Genomic DNA, 21,660 nt, shown 5'->3' with positions numbered 1-21,660 from the left:
GTACTGGTTTTCCAGGCCTAGCTTCAGGAATACTCTGTTCTATGAAATAAATGGTACTGAGTGTAGGAGAAAAGGGGTTCCCTGAAGGGAAATCCAGTTTCTGTTCCCAGAATGAAGGGGAGGCACGGCAGGCGAAACAATTGATATCATATTATTGTACAGACAAGTGCTTTTCAAATTGTGCTTCTGGGAACTCTAGGGGTCCCACTGAGATGCTTACACAGGAGGAAGGGAAGAAGAGAGTAATGCGTGGTGGGAAGTTGTCAAATTCATGCTCACTCGAGCTTTATTAAGAGTAGCTTCACCTTCATATATTTTTATACCCAATTTCTGGCTAAGATTTCATTTGAAAGTGGAATTTTGGCAATACCATTGAAATAGGACAATTTTAGCAGATGGTTAGGTCCATAGCTCATAAAGGTAGATGACCATCATTTTCCCACTCCATCCTGCTGAACAAGTTCTTGCCCTACCTTTCCTTCGTTCCCATTGGCCCAACTCATATTACTAACCCACCTGAGATCCAGACTTGAATCCCCCAGTCAGACATAGGAAGAGCATGACATTAGGCAGAAGTCCAGTTCTCAGTTTACTGTTATTATGACAGTTTAAAAATTGTTACTTAACCCTTTGCCGACCAAGGAGACGTCCCCTCCCAAAGCTGTTGTCAACTTGGTGACGCAGTACGATCCAGCAGTTATAAAGCAGAAAATTTGATTCATTCAAGAAATTTGACTGAGCATAATCTTTGATGATATGTTTATGCTGAAATTTGCAGTTGACATCTGCAAGCTGAGCAGTTTAATTTTTCAAGCCTTCCTCTGTGGCTCATCTCCTAGGTAACTGCTGCTTAAATCACACCCGTGGGACTTTTTCCTTATCAACTATTGACTTTAACTATTTGGCCCGCCCCTTCATTTTCCATATCAGAGCCCAAAATGTAGCTATTTGTGTAAATAAAGTTTTATTGGAACATAGACATGCCCATTAGTTTAATTTAAGTCTGCTCTGTTTTCCTTCTATAGTAGCAGAGGTGAGTAGCTGTGAAACATGGAGCATGGCCCATAAACCTAAAATGTTTACAGTCCGGACTTTTACAGAAAAAGTTGTTGACCTCCACTGTATATTTATGTGGCCTATTTATTTATGTGTCTTCCTACTTCTTGACATGTGGCATGCTAAAGAATCAGTAATGTCCTTTTAATACTCTCACTCTCTGACGGTCCCACAAGCATATATAGGGAAATACTTTTGCTTTTACCTGTTCCACCTGTGCTCTTTCAATTCTCTGAACAACTTCTCTTTGTTTCTGTGCCCTCAACAGTTTAGTCCTCTTCATCTTCTAAAACTTCCAGCCCTTTTTAAGGAGTGAGAGGGAGAGGGGTGACAGCTTTCCGCCTGGCCCTAGGACACACTGGTGCACACACCTGCATATACTTAATGCATAGATACAAGGTGCCGAACACATGGACAAAAATCAGGTTTGGTGTCATTTTATTTCCCCTCTACTCATCCCTCCCAGTTTCATATTTGTTGTGCTCACAGCAGTATAATTTTGTGAAGAAGTGCTTGATATGGGCCAGGAAGGTTGATAAAGGGAAACGGAAGAGGAGATTTCCCTCGACCTGCATGCTGGATTTCTGTAAGCAGAGCAGCGACTCATCAGAAGGCTGAGTAGTTAAGCTGTACTTGAAGAAAAACAGGGATAATAATACCTCTTTCCTGCATTTTTGCTGTCTAAATGCCCTGTGGAGTGAGAGAAGACTTCAGTCCCTGCGCTTGTGAATCCCTTATCTTTCCCAAACGTTAAATTAATTTTTAAAGCTATTTATTCAAAGTTGACTTAACCACTAGAATAGGAAAGATCAGACAAATCAGCTGCAAGAAATGAAGTACGAGGAAACCCGAACTCTTTGACAAAGTATTCCTGGGAGTAAATGTGTTGAATGAAGCCAGCGGGTAAATGATAAGGGCCTTTACACTGTGGATGTAAGAAGGCAATTTATCAAGAGTACATGAACTCTCCAGTGACCACAAGTCAGGAGGAAACGAGAGTGGAGGAGGAGCCCTAAAAAAATACGCTTGAAATACTAAAAAGTGTGAGTGTGTGCTCGCGTGCACTTTTAAATACGCACATTAATATGCAGAAATACCGGTGTATTAAAAGAGGAGCTGCTCAGAGTGTACACATACGGTAGCCTGTGCTGTTGGGGGAGAAGGTATTAAGAATGGTTTCGAGCTTGCAGAGACCTTGGGTGCTTGCAGGTAGTGTTAGGATTTGAGCCTGGTGGTTGTTGTCTGATACCCATTTGCCTGACTCATGAGATTAGATGACCATCTTTCAGGCTCATGTGTTTATCTCTTTTAATCTTCAGAAGGTCATGTGTACAATTCTGATAGTTGAGCTAATGCTTTTGTGTTCTCTTCAGGAGTTCAAAGCGCCTCTCATTCGTTATCTCATTCATCTTTTCAGCAACTCTTTGAGCCCTGTAGGTGAGACAGCACTATCTTAATGGGTCACTTTAGAGAAACTGAGGAAAAATGTGGTCACATTATCTGCAGTAGGGTTCCCGGTAACTCAGATAAGGATGGGGATGAGAATGTATGGCTTTATCTTGGCTTTCAGAGCTAGGGAGAAGAGATGTGATTTCTAAGATTTGAGGAGAAAAAAGCCTAATTGTTGAAATATTAGTTCCACTAAAAATATTTACTCTGAGGATGGTCATCCCCAGTTTTCTGCGCTGAAATGACGCAGCTGAAATACACAGAAATTCTTGTACTTTGATTGTAGTCACTTTTTTTTCCAGTTTCATCTCATACTGAGCCCTTGTCAGAGCTGTTAATAAAATACCTAATTATGACTTGAATTCCTTTTCTTGTTTGTTTGTTTCTCCTGTATAACTTTTAGAGATCACTGAACTAACAGCTAAACAGCAAGAGGGGAATTTAGGAGAATTAAGTCTTGGGATAATTCCCCTTAGCTAATTCAGCTTTGAGGTAAATGACTAGTCCCCCGACCCAGAGGTCAGCTTTCCTTATTCCCTCTGAGTTAGTCCTTTTTCCCCTGTAAGTCTAAAGAATACCTTTCTTTTCCTCTTCAAACCATCCAGGTATCATAAGGGGTGAATCTTACTCAGAAAAACGATGCTGGTTGAGCCCGCTCTTGTGGCTGAGTTGGCAGTTGTGTGCGTGTTCCTTCTTTTGGTGCAGGGAGGGGAATACTGTGGTAACTTGGGTTGAGCCATAGTTCAATTAGCAAATTAATTAGTCAGGTTTTTAGCGCAGTCATTTAGAAACCTCCTCAGTGGCTCTCTTCCTGAAAGCCAAATGTATTTTGTATTTGCTGTCGTCTGCAATTTATAAACACATGGAATCCAAAAAAACAAACAAACAAAACCGGGAGGAGGTGGGAAGAGCACTATTTACATTGCACAGTCCTGCTGAGACATCTGTGATTATGATCCAGCTATTAGACATGGAGCCCCCTGTAACTTCCGGTAACTCGTTTCTCCTTTCTTTGTCTCTGCCCTCTCCTTTTTATCTCTTTATTCCCACCTGCCCCTGGACCTCTGGCGGGACCACCGCAGCCTTGGATAAGCTCAGCACGCAGCACCTCTACCACCCCACCCAAGTGGAGATCGTGCAGTCCAACGTGGTGTTTGACATCAGCAGTCTGATGCTCTACGGGACGCAGGCGGTGCCTGTGAGGCTCAAGATCCTGCTGGACCGTCTCTTCAGCGTCCTGAAGCAGGAGGAGGTGCTGCACATCCTGCACGGCCTGGGCTGGACCCTGCGTGACTACGTCCGGGGGTACATCCTGCAGGTAGGGGGAGGACGTCAAGCCGGTGTCGGGGGCCAGCTGGAGAAGGGCTGGGGTAGGAGCCCTCGGCAAACCTGCCCTCCTTCCTGCCCCTCACAGGCCCGGGCATGCACGCCCCATTCTGGTTAACGTGGTCCTTTTGGCAGGCTGCTCAGGGAATTGGAAGAAAGGAGCTGTGGGCCAGCAGGCCGGCATCCGGCCTCAGTGGTGAACGTTAGAAAGGAAATAGTGGCCTGTTGCCTAGGGTTGCTCTGTTTGCATTCTTTTGAATTCAACTCCCTCTCTCTACAACGCGGGCCTCCTGGCTTCCCCAACAGGCCTTATCGAAGCCCTACTAAAAGGGAGGGTACGGAGGAGGGTGATGGGTGTGCGAAAATCTGAAATTGCACTTCATCTGGGTTTCGTAGGGCTGGTTCTCACGCTTACTTGGTAGGTTTGGTATTTTCTTGGTTGTCTCTTCTCTGTACCCTAACCATTTATTGCTTCTTCATCCAAGTCAAAGGAACACCTCTGTAAACTCCCTGCTTTTGTAATCAGTAAACCCTCACATTCCAAAACATGCAAACCTGGTTGTAGATTTGGCCTTCCCAGCACCTGTTCCTCCAGCTTGAGCCCCTTCTGTGTGTCAGGGGCACTTCCGGTCTGGTAAGAGTCTTGAGACTTTTCCGGAGGGCCTGCAACCTCCACTCCCCATGCCCCCAGCCTCCTCGCCTTTTCCATCATTTTTTGCCGTATGTCATGAGTCGTTTTGCATTGTGTACTTTGCCTCTGAAATGTTTTTATGGCCATCTGTCTTCCCACGACCCTTGAAGGGTAAATGTTTGAAAGCAGCATGTTGGGAGACCCCAGGATCCAAAAAGACTACACTGGACGATGAAGAAATACTCCCTCCTGCCAAAGGAGATCACAGTTGGAGAAGGTAGAATCTGAAGTGATGTTTTGAAATTTCTTTTGGGGGATAATACCAGGAGAATTGACCCATTCCAAAACAAAAATTGGTTTTGGTTCTGCCAGCCTTGTTGATGGCCCGAACCACCCTGTGTTGTGTGTGAGGCTGCCAGCTTGGTATGTGATGAGTGGGGGAGAGGGCCTTGAGTCTCGCCCTGGCTTTAACCTGGCGTGAACACTCACATGCTCCTGTCATTCTCCTGTGTGGTACCACCGAGTGTTAGCCAGGGCGAGCGGATGAGGGATGCTGAGTGGAAGTAGAGAAAGGGGGAAGGTAGGATCACCCGCCTGCTCCCGAGACTGCTTTAGTTAGCGTAATCATTTCGTAGTGAGACGTCAACTTGGAAGGCACAGGGCATTTGGCCCTCAGAAGATGAGATGGTGCTGATAACAGGAATAATTATATAGTACGTTTTCAGTTTATACAAGACTTTCACAAGCATTCTCTCATTTGCCCCAGGTTGGGGACGTTTCAGTGGGGTGAGTGGAAAGTTAAGGCCTGGGTGATCAGGGGGTCCTGAGGCGGTGCAGGGTCCAGGAGGAAGGGGCCAGGAAGAGCAAAGCATGGAACCAGTCCCACAATCCCCGCTTAGGCCCATCTGGAGACACACACAGTGCCACGTCTTTCTACAGTTGTTTCCACACATGATTATTAATGTCCGCTTGGGATGGGTTCTACCCTGCAGGAAGGAACAAACCTCTTGCAGATTTCTGAATGGCACTGTCAGCTTGGCTAAGCACTCCTTCCTTTATAAACTGTAGGGTAGTATATGCCCCGACCTCGTCACATCTTTACTGCCTCCGGCGCAATGCTTCGTTCTGTCACCAGTGCTGTATTTCAGGTCCACGTGTCTATTTTTGCCTGAGATAGCGGGACCATACACTTGATCTCTTACTGTTGAAACACAGAGATACGAGCATGACTGTGATGAATTGCCATCGTAACCACCCAGTGTCCCGTAGCATTCTGACGGCAGTAAATACAGAACCTGCTCGGTGTTCTGTGCTGTAGTCCTGATGTTCTGCCTTGAACGGTGCCTGTTCTTTGTTTTACTTGAAATTATTACTTAGGTGTTCATTTTTTCTCAGCATTTCCACATAACTGTAAGACAGGCGTAGAAAATGTACTCCATATTCAGTTTTGTGTGAGGGCCTAGGATTTAAAGATACAAAATTACAAGAGAAATTAAATTTCAGAGGAAAATTCAACAAAACCACAAACTAATAGTCTCTTATTTTGGGCTGAAATACTGCCTAATAAAGAACACTGTCACTTATTGTGATGATTACTTAATTGCAAAAATTATAATTAATTTTCATTAATGTCTTAGAGATTCTGAGAAAGTCTCAAATTTAATGTGATCTGTTTTCTCCACTCAGGGTCTGAAATTGACATTTTGAGAAAGTCATAGATGATTTTTATATTCGAGGAACACTGGGTTTCGTTTCTGTCTTGTTTTATCGGTAGTACTGATGTCATATGGATTTTATTTAAATGATGCTTTTTGTCATTCAGCATTTATCATCACTTGTTTCTTGTGAAACCAATTCTTGGTTTAGGAAAAAAGCAAGAGGTTGAAGGACACAATACTGTTATTTATGTAGTGAGAAAATGCTCATTTCATTAAAAAACAATAAGCAAGAGCTGGACTATAGAAATAAACCTTTTTTTCTCTAAAGCAATGTTATTGGCCAGTACTTTTAAAATTATATATGGTAATGATAAGGTATGCTCAGATGACTCTGAATATAATTATATGTAACATTTTTGAGCAGGTAGACTATAAAATGTGCGTCCAAAGGTTGTGGAACCCTATAATGCACGATTAGTGTACAAGTCATTTTATCTGGCTAAAACTCAATTGTCTTGTAGCCCTCAAGGCATCAATTTTAGCATTATTGCTCTCAACAACAGTATATTGAATATTATGTCAGTTAGAGGAGAATAATTATCAAGGCAAGTTAGGGTGGCTGTTAGTCTTACCACATATTGACTTGGTTAGCAGCTGGCTATAGATTGTGTTACTGGGCAAATGAAGATGTACAGTAAGTTGAACTGGTGAAGCCAGGATATTAATTTAACTCTCTCTGGGCCCAAACCTACATCCCTGACATATAAACACAGCCACTTCTGGTTTCAGAAATAGTTTTGAATGTGGAAGAATAGCAGTGTCTGATCTGATTTTGAATTTTTGGATTTGGGGGGAAAGAAGAGCTGGCCGTTCAAACCTATCCTTTGCAGGCGTGTTTGAAGAGGTTATTAAAAGAGAAAGGGAGATGATTGTGGTGGCACAGATTTATTGGGGGCTAGCAATATTTTCCAAGGGTCCTGTACTGTTTCTGTAAAAATTGCTTTTCACTTATATGATTATCTGTGTGATTCATAAGCTAACCAGCCGGCTAAGACTTGCACTACAGTGACTTAAGAATCCAGGTAGTATCTTAAAGGTGAAGAACCCAGTATTCTCCTGTGTACCAATCAAAGTGTTCATTCAGAAAGTACCAGAAAAGTGAAGTAAATTTTAGGCATTTTCTCACAAAACAGAAAAAAGGAGGAAATAGGCAATTTGATCCGAAAAAGCAAACTGGAACGGAACACGAGATATTTTTTTCTGCTGCTGAAGAGTTGTTCGTATTTCAAGTCTACATCTCACAGTACGTTTATTCACAGTGAATAAAAGCAGTGTCCTGTTCTTTCCCCATTTTCCTTGTCTTTGGCCTAGGATATAAGAATACGGGTGATTATCACTGTTGAATTTAATCATTTAAAAATCAAGCGTTCACACAGTCTCTCTGCAGTTTGAACGTGTCACTGACTTGCCTGGGTTCATACGCCAGTCCATCTGTGGCGATCTCCTCCTTTGCAAATGAGTCCTGCCAGAATTCAGGGAACCGTATCAGACGCTCTGAATAATTAGCTGAGGTGTCAGCAGCCTGGTGAGAGGACGAGCAGTGATGCACATTTCAAGTCACCTGTGTCTTGAAACAATCAGGACTAATAGAACAATCAACACTCTAGAAGAACATTTCCCAGAGTATCCTGGGTGCATTTGTCTTCCGGAGATCCCACCTGAGCATTAGGCGGACCTACACTCTGGATCCTTTTCTTAGAGCCTAGTGATAACATTAGCATCATGAAGGCTCTGAGAAGTTGGTTTCTGAGAATAGATAAGTAGCTTCCACCAACCTTACCCGCTTCATAGCCTCTTCCTGTGAAGTTCATCAGGAGTCTTCCATTCCTGAACACACTCAACTCTTCTTCAACTTAGGGTACTTGCATGTGTGGATTCTTCTACCTGGACTCCCCTTCTCGTCGCTCTGCATGGGCAATGCCTTGTCCTTTAGGTGTCCACCCACTTTTTCACGGAGACCTTTTCAGTCCAGCTTAACCCATGTAGGTCTCTTCTCATGTGGCTCTATCTCAGGATTCTGTATCCCTCAAGCTCTAATACAATTTAAAATCAATCAAGTCAACTGTTAAAATGGTTTTTTTCCTGGCTTCCTCACTCGGGAATGCCACAGAGGCAGGGTGCTCAATAAGTACTTGTTAAATGAATGGGTAAAGAAACCTGCTTCACTTGATGTAGCTTGACATTTCACCATGGAACCCATGGAATATCTAATGACTTCAGTGGGTCCAAGGGCCCTTAGTCTTTCTTCAGGTGTCCTGGGGACCAAAGGCTGTAATAGCAGCTGGGCCATTGAGGGCAGTAAAAAGAGAGGCAGAAGCTCCCACACACACCCCCTAGCTAGTGGTCTGTGTAGAATAAGTGTTTTGTGGTATCCATGTGGTAGGAAACATCAATATTAAGCAAACACTTGGATTTAAGCAGCCCTTTGCGGAGCAAGTTCACATATGTTTCGCTCTTTGAATCCTCTTTCTTATACCACCCTCTTGTAGATATTGCCAGTGAATTAACATTTGTGGTTGTTGAAGCTCAAGTAACTTTTCCATGATCACAGAGGCTGCAGATTGGCACAGTGGGTGTACTGTAAGCTTCCTGAGGGTAAGAACCCCTTACCTCTTGTTTGGCACTGTAACCCACCTCCCAGCACCCAGCCTGGCATGTAATAGTGCTTACTAAATATTGGAGGGAGGAAATTTTGAAATCTGATTCCAACGTGGGTCTCTGACTCAATGGGCAGTGTTTGGGTGGTTTCTGGCTTTGTTTTTTAAGACTACCAAGCTGTATTTCCAGAATGTGATATGTGAGAGTCTTGTGGCATCAAAGTGGTGTGGTTTGGGAAACAGAGAAGACCTGAGAAGTGCTTACTGGCAAAATTAGGTGAAATTGGTTCCTCTTTTGTGTTCCTTTTCTTGCCTACTTCCTGATACTCCACCTTGTTTCAGGTTCCCTTTGTTCTCTGATTTCCACGACGCAGACTTTTCCTCTAGATCTAATACTTAATTATGCTTCATTATAAATGCTCATCTTTGACTTACCTTTTCAGGGACACATGCCTTTTGTAATTGAGTGTAAAAAAGCAAAGGTTTTATAGCTAATTAGTAAGATTGCGACTATATCATGTGCAGGGAGTGGAGCAGAGGCAAAGTAGCTCTTTTCTCGGTCCATAAAAGGATATCAAGTTGGATAGTAAGGGGGCCCTGGCTGTTGAGTAAGAAGATCGGGCTCAAGCCTCAGTACTGCCACTGATTATTTATGTGAATATGGAAAAATGTGCCATTCTTACCCATGGTTCCTTCATCTCTAAAATTGAGATAATCCTTTATATCTCTCTTGCTTCTGAATGGCAAAATGATGAAATAACGTGGATGAAGTCATGAAGTTGTAAACTCCAGTTCCAGTTGGTACTTTTCACTTACATCTATGCATAGAGCTAGGTCCGACCAGTTAACAGCAGGGCAGTATCAGGGGCCAAACGTTTCTCTGCACATGTTCAATGCTTAGGAAAAGATAGGAAACACATTTTAGCGATTAGTTAATGGGATAAATGTTAGTCGTTTTAGTAAGTAAACCCTGAAATACTAGTGGCCTAGCACAATAGGAATTTCTTTCTCCTTCTCAGCGAGACCAGCTGACGTTCCTGGGTGGTGAACACTTTCTTCCCAGAGGGGATTTGAGGAGTAGTAGTTTAGAGCCTCTGCCGTTTTATGGCTCTGCCCTTCTCTGGGACCTCAGCTTCCTCATCCCGGTGGCAGTCCCAAGAGAAGGTGGGTGAAGGGGTGGTGTGGGAGGTTTTCATGGACCAGGCCTGAAAGTAGAGTGGGTCACTTTTCCACGTGTCGCTAATGAGAGCTTACGTCTGATTAGGGCCATGTGATTGAAGGGAGCTAGGACACTAGTCCCACTGAACAGTCGCTCCCAGCTGTGCCTCTGCCCCTGCAGGATGCCCGCAGGTCAGTGCCCCTCTCATGTGTGGTGGAATAGCCAGCATTCTGCCTTCTTTTTAAACGGGCCAGGAAAGCTTAGGGCAGAATATGAGTGTAGTTAAGGCAGGTTCTTACTGAGTTCTGGCTGCAGGTCTTACTAAGTGTGTGAAATAGACTCATGTCTTTATCCACCTCAGGCTAGGCTCCCTCACCTGTAAAGCAGGGATATCGACTACCTCATGGGTTTATTGTGAAGATAAAATAAGATGATGCACGTGAGGCATTTAGTCGTGCTGCTTGCTAAGTATCCAGTAAATGTTAACTGTTAACATGATGATGAAAAAGATGATGATAGAGGCTGCTCGAGACTGTTGCCAACCTGGCCATTTTAGAACTGTGTGCATAAAGCAGCCTGAAATCCTGGATATTTTATATTTCACCATGCCTGTTAGAACAGAGTGTCTTACCAGCCAGTCTGGTAAAAAGGTAGCTACTATTGAATTGTAAATAAATAATACATACATACCTATGCATATACATACATATACACAAACTTGCATGTACATATGTACATAGTACATGCTTGATTTTACAAATAAGAGACGGGAGAGTATCATGACAAAGATTTTGGACTTTGGAGTGGAGCAGACGTGGGCATAAATCTTGGTTTTACCTTTTGATAGCTCTGTCACCTAAGATAGGTCATTTAACGTATTTGAACCTAAGTGTCTTCATCATAAAGGCTATTCAGATGATATGTATGAAGTCCTTAGTGCAGTAAGTAGCCCACAGCACTCTTCTGGAAATTAACCATTACTACATGGTGTGTGCATGTGTGCTTTTTTTTGAGTAATGACTTAACTCCATATATGACTATCATTTTATTACCATTGCACTTCTCTGTTTCATCAACTCTTTCAATACCCTTCCAAGCACCTGGCAAAGAATGAATGAGTACTTGATAGATTTATTTGAATGATTAGAGTATCTGGGCTTTCACCCCATTGCGTAAAGTAAAACTTACTTAAAATAGTCACCCTTTTTTTATGGCTATTATCTGACCTCACAGATGTTGAGGAAATTTCTGGAGCAGAAAGAAAAATGGATCTAGGTATAAATTCATTTAGGTAGTCCTTTAAATAACCAATTTTGTTGATTAATTACTATGTACTGAGTACACAAGAGAAGATCTCTCAGGAAGCCTTCACTCACAAGGAAAAAGCATCTGTTAACAAATTGTGGGAATTAAGCTCAAAACTATAAGAACGTACAGATGACCCATAGCATTGGCATAGAGGGGGATTATTTGACTCCAACTAAAGATGGGATTATCACCACCATGGTATAAGGGGTCTTCGTATCATTTCAACATATGTGAATCTTGCAGGCGAGAAGGATCACAGGGGGATCAAGATCCCCCTGTCTTTGGCAGGGATATACAAAAGTAGATGGTTCAGGACAGTGTACTGTATTTACAGTGCCTGTTTTCCCAACCACTTGGACTATTGTATAGATGGTATCCCAGCAATCCTCCTAACCTCCCTATTAGAGAGAGAGTTTCAGAGACTATTATCGTAGCCGAAGGCCTCAGGCAGGGTCAGAGCTGGAAATGGAATACAGGAATTTTTGAATCCCTTGCCAAAGCGCTAACAATTTGAACAGCAATGAAAATAAACACCTTATATCCAAGGACGTAGCTTGATGTTTTGTGCTCAGAGCTAAAATAAAAATATTCCTCCTTTTACCCTTGCAAAGTAGAAATACATAGCCCACCAAATTCTAGCATGGAATTCAGTGACTACTGGAATAGGATTTATGTCTGTGGGAGATGGAGGGAGGGTTTTTGTATTGCATAGAAGGAGCAGAGATGAGCCCAGAGCTCACTGGCCATTTGCCATTGGTAAGAACCAGTTCAGATTTACTTGAAATGGATGTTCTCTGTGATGGCGTTGATTAAACCATATGATCTCCAGAGCAACACTCTTTTATGCTCCTTGTTGAATCTAAAGTCGAAAGTTCCTGAGCTTTGGGTCTAGACCTCAGTTCTACCACCGGTTAGCTCTCTAGCCTTGCAAAAAGTCAGTAATTTCTATGAGCCTCATTTTCCTGATGATACCTACGTAATAGGGTTTTGACGATAAAGAGAAGTAATTTGTTAAATTCATAGTATTGCTCAGTAAATGTTAATTCCTTAAGCTGAGCGACTTCCCAATTCCCCACTCACCAAAACCCTTAAGTTCCTAAAGCAACAAAGCTTTGTGATTCTTCTACGTGTCCATATATTTCATTTGAGCTACTGTGTTCTTTTCTAACGTTTCCCCCAATTTGACAGAAGGGGCAAGTGGAGAATGAGAGGGCCTTGCTCAGGAAATGAGCTCTATCATGACTATAGCAAAAATCATGGGAAGGCTCTCAAGACCCAGCCCTAGCCTACCATCTGTTTCTTTGGAGTGACCTACATTTCAAATACTCATACGTGAGATCACGAAGGGCTGTGAAAAGCAGAAAGTGAGATGAGGATCTGTGCAGGTTTCTAGAAGCTTTTGCTAAATCTGTGCAGATGGGACAAACATAAATAAAGATACACTTTTTTGATTCATGCATGACAGCTATGGAAGTAATGCCAGCAGCAACTGGAAAGTAGAACGCGGGCCAGTACATTTGCTAGTAGAATTCAAGTGACCACTGCCAAATTGAATTACTCTAGGAAGACCTGTTGAAAGAGGAGATTCTTCAGGAAGAAGAGAGAGATTGTTACTTAGTAGAAGGGATGGAACAAACCTTTTTCCGTTTAGGAAGAGTGTTAACATTGGGGAGAGTTATGAACAAGTTTAAGGGAGAGCGTTGCATTTCGATTGGATGAGCAGCTTTGAGCTGAGGTGTTGGTGAGTGTGGTTAGGCCAATCTGGGCCTGTTGATCAGAAGCTGTTCTTCATTCACATGATGTTTACGTCACCATCCGTTTCTAAGGGGAGGGACTAGTGATTCTGCTGGTTCGCAGACCTGACATTTGCTGCTAAACAACTTAAACTTAAAAAGGTGGATTACTGGCTAGTAACTGCATAAACGGTTATTTTTAGAAATTCACCATTTGAGGTCCTGTTGCTATCGAGGAAGTATTTTCATTTGTTGGTGGCAACTGAGTCACCTCTGTATCCCCTCTCTTTCTTTCTTTCTCTCTCTCCCTCAGTCAAGGTAAACCTGGGACGAGAGACTTGGAGGGTAGGCTGGACAGTGTAGTTTTGCGTTAACAGTGCAATGCCTCGTATGGTCACAATAGACCATAGTACATCAGACCCCAAATTAAGAGAAGGAGATATTGGTTGATACGCATTTACTCTCCAGAGCTCATCTGCAATTTACTGTGTATTTCTCACCTCTAGCCCCCAGGAAAGCATTTTTCAGAGGCTTTGAGAACTGAAGGTCCTGTCTGTAAGGAGAGGTTTCCTTGTTCTCATGTAATTTTCTCTCTTTAGCAAAGCCATAATAATAGTGTCAGAGGCAGCTTTCTAGTTAGAATGAGTAATGTGGTTACTGTATTTTCTATTTTTATTTTAATATGTTTTTCCTGCTGTGGATTTTTTTTTCTTTTTGGTTTTAAAAATAGCAGTTGAGTAAATGTGGTAATTCGAAGAATCTGGTGCACATTGCATCCTCTCTGGGATGTGATTCTGAAGGAATACTTGTCTACAACGGGCATTTTTCCCCCCCAGATTCCTTAGTGGAATAAATAGGAGAATGTTTGGAACACAGACCACTGAAAATATTGGCTTATGGTCAGGCCAGCTTAGGCCAGGCTTCAGAGAAATTGACATTTAAACCATAGAGTATCTATACCATAGGTTTTTGCCTCTAGAGTATCCGTCAGTATTAAGCCTGTTTATTTTACGGTGTGTTGATAAGACACAGAATTAGGTAGGTAGCTGGAGATGCACCTTAAATTGGTTCATTCGTTTGCTTCTTTTAAAAGTACAGCACACAGGTTTAGAAATTTTAAATTAACAACAAAACACATTTAAATTCCCCTTGAAAGAGTAATTAAGAGCTCTTTGTCTCTGTGTCCTGTCATCTCTGCCAGAATGAGAGTTCATGCTGAGTATATTCCATTGAGTCAGCCATCATTCCATCACCGGCAGGAATCACTTTTCCACATATTGACATGTGAGGGAATGTCTGCTTGCAGTAGCCATGGGCTCGTGCCAGATTTTGAGATCCATAGGGGCCGTGCTGGGAGCTTTTCAATTCTGAATCAGAGATCCAATTCATAATAGCTGAGCCAGGGAAACTGGGTTGAATCTGTGGCCAAATCCAAGGCAAAAACCTCTTTTTTTCCCCTTTCCCTTTTTGCAGTGCTTTATTGCTTTAAAATATGAGTGCCTCTGTCCATTGATCCTCCGGTGTCTTTACATTGGATTCAAGTTGTGGTTTCTTAGGTGAAAAGGTCAGTGTTTTATTCATTCAGCCACACGTTGATGGAGATTAACTGAGAGCAGTACAAGACATTTGGATCCTGTTAGACCTAGGGCACCTGAAAGAAGTTTCTTTTTCTCCCTACCCTTCACTCTGCCTGCTGCAGAGGAGGATGGCCCTGTCTTCTGGGAGTGGGGGAGGGTTTTGATTGGCTGTGTGTTAACTGCCTCAGATCCATGGTCATAGGGTGAGTAAGAACCCCTGAGAATCAGACATGTCATCTGTGTAGCCTCACCTGATTTAGTGCTTTTCCTGAAGTCTGAGGTGTCTCCAGGGGACTTTTTTCCCTTGCAGCACTGATCTTTCAATGAGGTGCTAGTGTCTGTCCTGAGCAATAACAAGGAAAAACCATGAAGTGTGAACAGTTCTTATTAGGCGGGTAAATGTCATTAACGCCTTTGCAGCCTTCTCTGCAATCTGAATGCTCTTGTCAAGAGAGTGACTTGCTGAAGCCTCCTGTAAAATCATATACATGGAATTTAAGAGACTGAAGTTTCACATTTTAATTAAGCAAGGTCATTAAGCTTCCTTTGCTTATGGATTTTTGTAGTCAGTTACACTTGTGCCTGATACAGACAGACGCTCTCCAATAAGCCTTTCGAAAATCTACCTACAAAAATTATTTTTAAAATTTGAGAAATACTTGATTTACTTTAAATCAGAGTTTGAGGTAATTCTTAATGTTTGTCGGGAGTAGATGCTTCTCTCTGTTTTAATTTTATGGAGACCCGTATACTCATGCATTATACCTGATCATAATATGCATGTTTTCATATGTGGTGTGAGAAGAGTTAGCATTTCGACTTAATGAGTAGGTGAGCTAGTTTAATAAAAAGTCTGAAGTGCATAGTGTTAAAATAATGATTTTATTATTTTCAGTACTTATACAGAGATCTTTCTCCAACCGTGAGTTTGCCTTATGTAAAATTCTAGTATTTTCCTGAACCAAATTTTTTGGGGTTTTTTTGCGGTACGCCGGCCTCTCACTGCTGTGGCCTCTCCCGTTGTGGAGCACAGGCTCCGGATGCGCAGGCTCAGCCGCCATGGCTCACGGGCCTAGCCACTCCACGGCATGCGGGATCTTCCCGGACCGGGGCACGAACCCGTGTCCCCTGCATCGGCAGGCGGACTCTCAACTACTGCGCCACCAGGGAAGCCCTGCCTACTAATTTTTAATAAAGAAAAATGAATTGAGACATGTCGCTAAAACTTTGGGAAAGTAAATCCAGAAACTTATAGGCAAGTTAGACGTGGAGAATGGAAATTAATTAAATGGTACTTACTATTACTAACTTAAGATGTATAATTTAATGTGTTCTATTTACTTAGGATACAGTCTTTGTTTCAGATTTGATTCATCATCCCTTTTTTAACATTTCATTAGGTGATAAGTTTTCTTTATGTTTTGTGTAATTTGTTCTGTTTTTCTATTTTGATGGTTCAGGAAAATGTATTCATTCAACAAACATTTACTTGAGTGGCTGCAGTATTCAGGTGGTAAAAAGGCACCGTGACCCTCTGTTACAGCTCTCAGTTTAGTGGAGATTGGGGCTCAAGTTAAGCTAAAGGAAAGCAGAGGCCATTCGTGTACATTTTCTAATGAATATATAAGCACGATCAGTAAGCAGTGCAATAATGAGTTATATGTAAATAGACTCTTTGGACATATTTCCAACTTGCCTGAAAAGTTAATGCTTTAAGGGATTTTAAACATTCCCTAGCTATCTTGCCTGTACTGTTAATTTAAACTCTGCAATTAAATGACTGACTAAACCAAATTAATTTTCAGTTCGGCCCATACTTTTTGAATTAAAAACATTTAGTTTAGTTCGAATGAATGAAATTTTGCTCTCTATGATGGAAAACTCACCTATTCATTAGATCACAGAAGTTAAGCAGCAAAGATGCATTTCCTTCCAATTCCTTAACACACAAATGCTCGGACAAGTTAATAAAAACTTATTTTAAAATTCCCTTTTCGTGAGAATCCAAATATGATCATTTTAAGCCCTATTAGGATCATTTTGCAAAAGCTACCCAGGAAGTCACTCACTTAGAACAAGAAAATCTCTTGTGGAATTACTGTGGCCAACACCACTTGGGGAGTAACTGGGCCAATTAAAATGTAGATGTTTTAGATTAAAGTATGTTGCCTATTCAGATAAAGAACATCAAATTTGGAATTAGTCTATATTCCCTTTGTTAGTTAGATTTCTTCACATGCGTCAGTAGATTCTTCTTGTGGAAAGTAGTCTCAGATTTTTGGAAGCACAATAAGAGGGTCCATCTGACCACACTATCTGCTTTGTCCTCTCTCTTCTCTCTTTTCCACCTTACACCTAGATTCAGGCTGTTACTATAAATTATGCTTTCCATGGTTCACATTTTAGGGTAACTTTGACAAAGAGATGTCTGGAGTATCAAGATTATCAAAGATGTTCAGTAAAACTTCTTCATAAATGTTTTTCAGGGCACCAAATGGAAGGGAGCTTTACTGTGTTATATTTCCCATGTGGAAAAGTATCTGGGACCTGAAAGGGGCACACCCTTGGAACGGGAATACTTCTTAGAAAGGAACTTTATAAAGAATGCTGTGGTGTGTAGGGTTTTCATGTGTGATTTATTCACTTGAGCAGAAGGTCCAAACAGCATCCTGGGTATAAGTTGTGCTTTCCCAGACCTGAGAAGTGTCTGAAAAGTTAGATTTCACAAACTTTTTAGATTTGCCTATGCTATGCCACAGGTCAAATATGTCTTGCTAAGCGTCTGGTTGCCATTTATTTTAGTCAAGGTTTGGCTTTTGTTAAAAACGTTGGATTGGGTTTCTTCGTAAAAGATGTTTACCTTCTCTGTCACGTGTTATTTTATATTAACAGAAAGTCAGGATGGTAGAATTTAAATGCCAGTGTTATGTGGTGACACAGGAAGGTGTTATTTTTCTATGGTGTTCTTTCTTTCATTTTTTGAGATATAGATCTTTTAATCAGTTTCACTTAGTAAATATTATCTGAATGCTGAGGAGGGCTTGGAAGATCATGGTTCTTTTGTTGTTACTCACTTATTTACAGCAGTACTTGTGAAAGGGTACTATGCAGATGTTAAATATAAGAACACTTTCTAAAGTTTTGCAAATAATACTTCTACAGTGTTCTGAGTGGGATGGAAGGAGACCGAATGTACTTATGTGTTGAATAACGTCAGACTTTCATAGAATATATTGAAAAGATACTCCTTTTAGTCATTGCCTATGTATTCTTTTGGAAACAGTGTTCACAGAATTAAAGCATATTTTCCTACAGAACAAATATGTGAATGGTATATACATCTTCCCTTATCTGGAGTATGTAGTTGAAAAACCTAAGTAATTATGTTAAGTCTAGAACCTCTAAACATGTTTCAGGAGTATTTTTCTGCTTAGAATGAGCTCTGTAAGATGCCATATAATTTTTGCTTTGTAGTTAGTGTTTGTGAACAGCATAGAACTTAGTGAGATTGGGAGATGCTAATATGCTAAGTGTCATACTTGAAATATTTAGTTTTTTTTATATATAAATTTATTTGTTTAGTTTTGGCTGCTTTGGGTCTTCGATGCTGTGCATGCACTTTTCTCTAGTTGTGGCGAGCGGGGGCTACTCCTCGTTGCGGTGCACGGGCTCTAGGCGCACGGGCTTTAGTAGCTGTGGCTCGTGGGCTCTAGAGCGCAGGCCCAGTAGCTGTGGTGCACGGGCTCAGCTGCTCCACGGCACGTGGGATCCTCCCGGACCAGGGCTTGAACCCGTGTGCCCTGCATTGGCAGGCGGACACCCAACCACTGTGCCACCAGGGAAGCCCGAAATATTTAGTTTTGATAAAAATAATATATTAAATAGAGGGAGTTCTCCCTATAAAGCTGAACTAACCTTGAGGAACATGCAGGCCAGTGTGTAAAACAGGTAATATAAACAGATTAAAAACTGTTTTTGTTAATAAAAATTTAGTTTAGAACAAAATCCGAAATTTGCCTTAGAAAATGTTTCCAAATTTTTCTCTCATTTCATTCCCAAATCAATCTTTGGGGGCAAGAATAAAAATGTGAAGATTCGTCTCTTTTTATTTGAACTGGAATATTAGCTTGCGTTAGAATGCTGTGAAGTATTTATGGAATAAAGATAGAGAGCTTTATTAATGTTATCGTTTCTGTGGACAGAGCTTAAAAACAAGACTCTGAGAGAAAGAGGGGAATGCTTTTTTCTCCATGTCAAGTAGGTTCTGCAATTCATGATTATGAAAAGAGAGGAACACAAAAACAAAGGTCTGTGTTTTCATGAGTTTTAAATTATGAGGCCAAAACCACTGATTTAGATGTAATAAAAATCCATATACCTCAGCTTATTAGTGATTTTCTTTTAAGACTTTCTGCAGAAAAGAAATTGCCGGACTTCACAAGAAAGTTCACGTTGGGTATTTTAGATGGCCTTTATAAAATTTCACCCACATTTTGTACTTTCACACAATGTTACATGCCCTTAACAAGATCAGTAAGAATGAAGTATGGAATCCTGGAGAGGAACATTGGGGGAGCTTTGGAAATGTGGAATGGAACCCGAGTACCAAGGGTATTGAGTGGCAAGTTAAAGCATTTTATTTCATTGGAAGTCGATTCTTGTTAAGTAAGTGATGAGTTTATTAGTTATCCACTGTTGTGTAACACACCACCCCAAACTTGGTGGTTTAAAACAACCACTGTTTTATTGTTGTTCACAAGTCTGTGGGTCAGCTGGAATGTTCTGCAGTGAACTGGTACTTTGACAGGATGGAGGCGGGTGTGGGTTGGTTGGTGTCAGATGGCCTCAATTTACACATCTGGCTGTTGGGTTGGGACTGGCTGTCTGTTGGGAGAGGGAGGTGGTAACTGGTTGTAGTATAGCTCATCTTTGAGCCAGTTAGCCTGGTCTTATTCACATGCAGATAGTTGCAGCGTTCTGAAGAGCAGCAGGCGAGGACAAGTCCACATGCGCAAGCACTTCTGAGTATCTGCTGGCTTCATATTTTTTAGAATCCCATTGGCCACAGCAAGTGACATATGCAAAACCCAGGGCCAGAGTAGGGGGTGATTATGATTATTTCAGGACGTGTACAAGGAAGCCTGAACAATTGGGGGGGCCAGTACTGCAATCATTGATCACCAGACTCTAGTGCCTTAGGAAGCTTCATTTGATAGTGGTATCATGTGGAACTGAGGAGGGGGAAGCCCTGAGCCAAACTCTCTAGTTAGAAACTGTCGCTGTATTTCAAGTAGAAATAACCCTGGCATTAGGGTAGTGGCAGAGAGAGTAAACAGCAGTATTAGATAAAACCACTGCTAACTGAATTCGGTAGGTAAAGGAGAGAGAAGGTGTTTGTAGATTGATTCCAGGCTTCAAGGTTGGGTATATGGGAATCTCAAGAACTGGTGAGATTTTGGACCTTAATTATGTTTGCAGTGAGCATAGGACATCTGTGCAACTTCTTAGGCAGTTCCCACTCCTCTGTGCAGGAACATTAATATGAAATGAGACTGCATCTTTGAAATTCTTATTGTTTTTAATTTGTTGCTTTAGAATTCATGGCCTTGTCCCAGTGCCCCCTTGACCCTAATCCTTGTGGAGATGATTAAGTGACAAGAAGTGTTTCATCTCATCTCTTAAAAGCACATGGACAACTTCGCTATAAGCAAAATGTTTCAAAGTTTGGATTTCCTAGTTTCATTTCTCAGAGTTCAACATATGCTTAGGATTTTTGAGAATTTAGTTTTACAGGTATTTCTTTGAGATTGTTTTTTTATATTTAGAAGTATTGTCAATTTTGATAAAAGTTAAAAATTTGGTAATATCAGTATTCCTTTGTAAAGCATTTTATGGTCCAGGTTTCAGAGCCAGAGTATAAAAGTTTTGCTGCTTTTTTAATCATTCCGTTCATAATCTGGGGTTTAACTCCTCCATGTTGCAAATTTTTTTTTTTTTTTTTTTTTTTTTTTTTTTGCGGTACGCGGGCCTCTCACTGTTGTGGCCTCTGCCGGTGCACAGCACAGGCTCCGGACACGCAGGCTCAGCGGCCATGGCTCACGGGCCCAGCCGCTCCGTGGCATGTGGGATCTCCCCGGACCGGGGCACGAACCCGTGTCTCCTGCATCGGCAGGCGGACTCTCAACCACTGCGCCACCAGGGAAGCCCTGTAAATGTTTTTTGTAGAAATCATGTCTAGATTATTTATGAACATGTATTAAGGCTTCTTCCTGTTAAATGAGTAGAAAATCAGTTGGCCATGGTTTCTGTGTTCTTCTTATACGTGGATGGAGAACCTTTTGTGTTGTTGTTTGTGTTTTTTGTTAAGGGCATGTGATTTACCTGCAAAAGAAAATAAAGAGAGGGACTTGGAGAAAAAGAAACCTTAGTGCGTGATTTTCTTCGGGAAGAAAAGTATGAAATTTATCATTTAAGACTAGGGTACATAAACTTATATATAATAAATGACAAAATACATCCCAATTTTATATTATGGTCAGTTAAAAAGGAGAGGATAAGGGAAGGGAAAATAACAAAGGAAGAAGAGACAGGCAGATTTTTAAAAATGATCTTCTGTTTGTTTGTTTTAACAGTTAAAGCAACGTGGTTTTGCAACCTTAGGTACAAATCAGATAGAATTAGGTTGCATCGTTTAGATGTTCCATTCCTACTATTGTGTGATTCTTTTATTCATGGTCATCTCAATTACTGTGAGGCTAAAACAGGAAGACTTCCACAATCTTAGATCAAGGAAGAAATATTTTTCTCCTAACTCAGAGTGGATGGCCCTGCCAGCCACCAAGATGATAAATAGAGTAACAAGAACCTGTTGATTGGCTCTTGGGGTTCATAGCACTTGAAGCTTACAAAGGGATTTCACTTGTACTGATTCATTTAGCATGGAGGTCTATTGAGTAGATAAAGCAAGCTTTATTAATTTTGTTTTATATGTTATCAAACTAAAACTTAGAGTTGGTAATAGTGAAAAAACTTCACAGTATTCAAAACTAAGTACTCAAATTTAGATATTCTGATATCATTTCTTGAGTTCTTTACATTATGTAATG

General features: G+C 41.3%; 1 protein-coding gene across 2 annotated transcripts in view; it reads left to right on the top strand.

Annotated features, from left to right (window-relative positions):
* The window catches only part of BNC2 (basonuclin zinc finger protein 2), a 423,578-nt gene that overhangs the window by 293,394 nt on the left and 108,524 nt on the right, over window positions 1–21,660 (top strand). For both annotated transcript variants that reach the window (XM_060155105.1, XM_060155106.1), the window contains one exon: window positions 3,588–3,823. In XM_060155105.1, the coding sequence (XP_060011088.1) occupies window positions 3,588–3,823 (236 nt within the window). The remainder of the gene's footprint in view (window positions 1–3,587; window positions 3,824–21,660) is intronic.

Source organism: Lagenorhynchus albirostris, chromosome 7 (genome assembly GCF_949774975.1).
Source record: "Lagenorhynchus albirostris chromosome 7, mLagAlb1.1, whole genome shotgun sequence".
Taxonomy (NCBI): Eukaryota; Metazoa; Chordata; class Mammalia; order Artiodactyla; family Delphinidae; genus Lagenorhynchus; species Lagenorhynchus albirostris.
The sequence above is the reverse complement of the archived record's forward strand: the minus strand, read 5'-3'. Positions and strand labels throughout refer to the sequence as shown.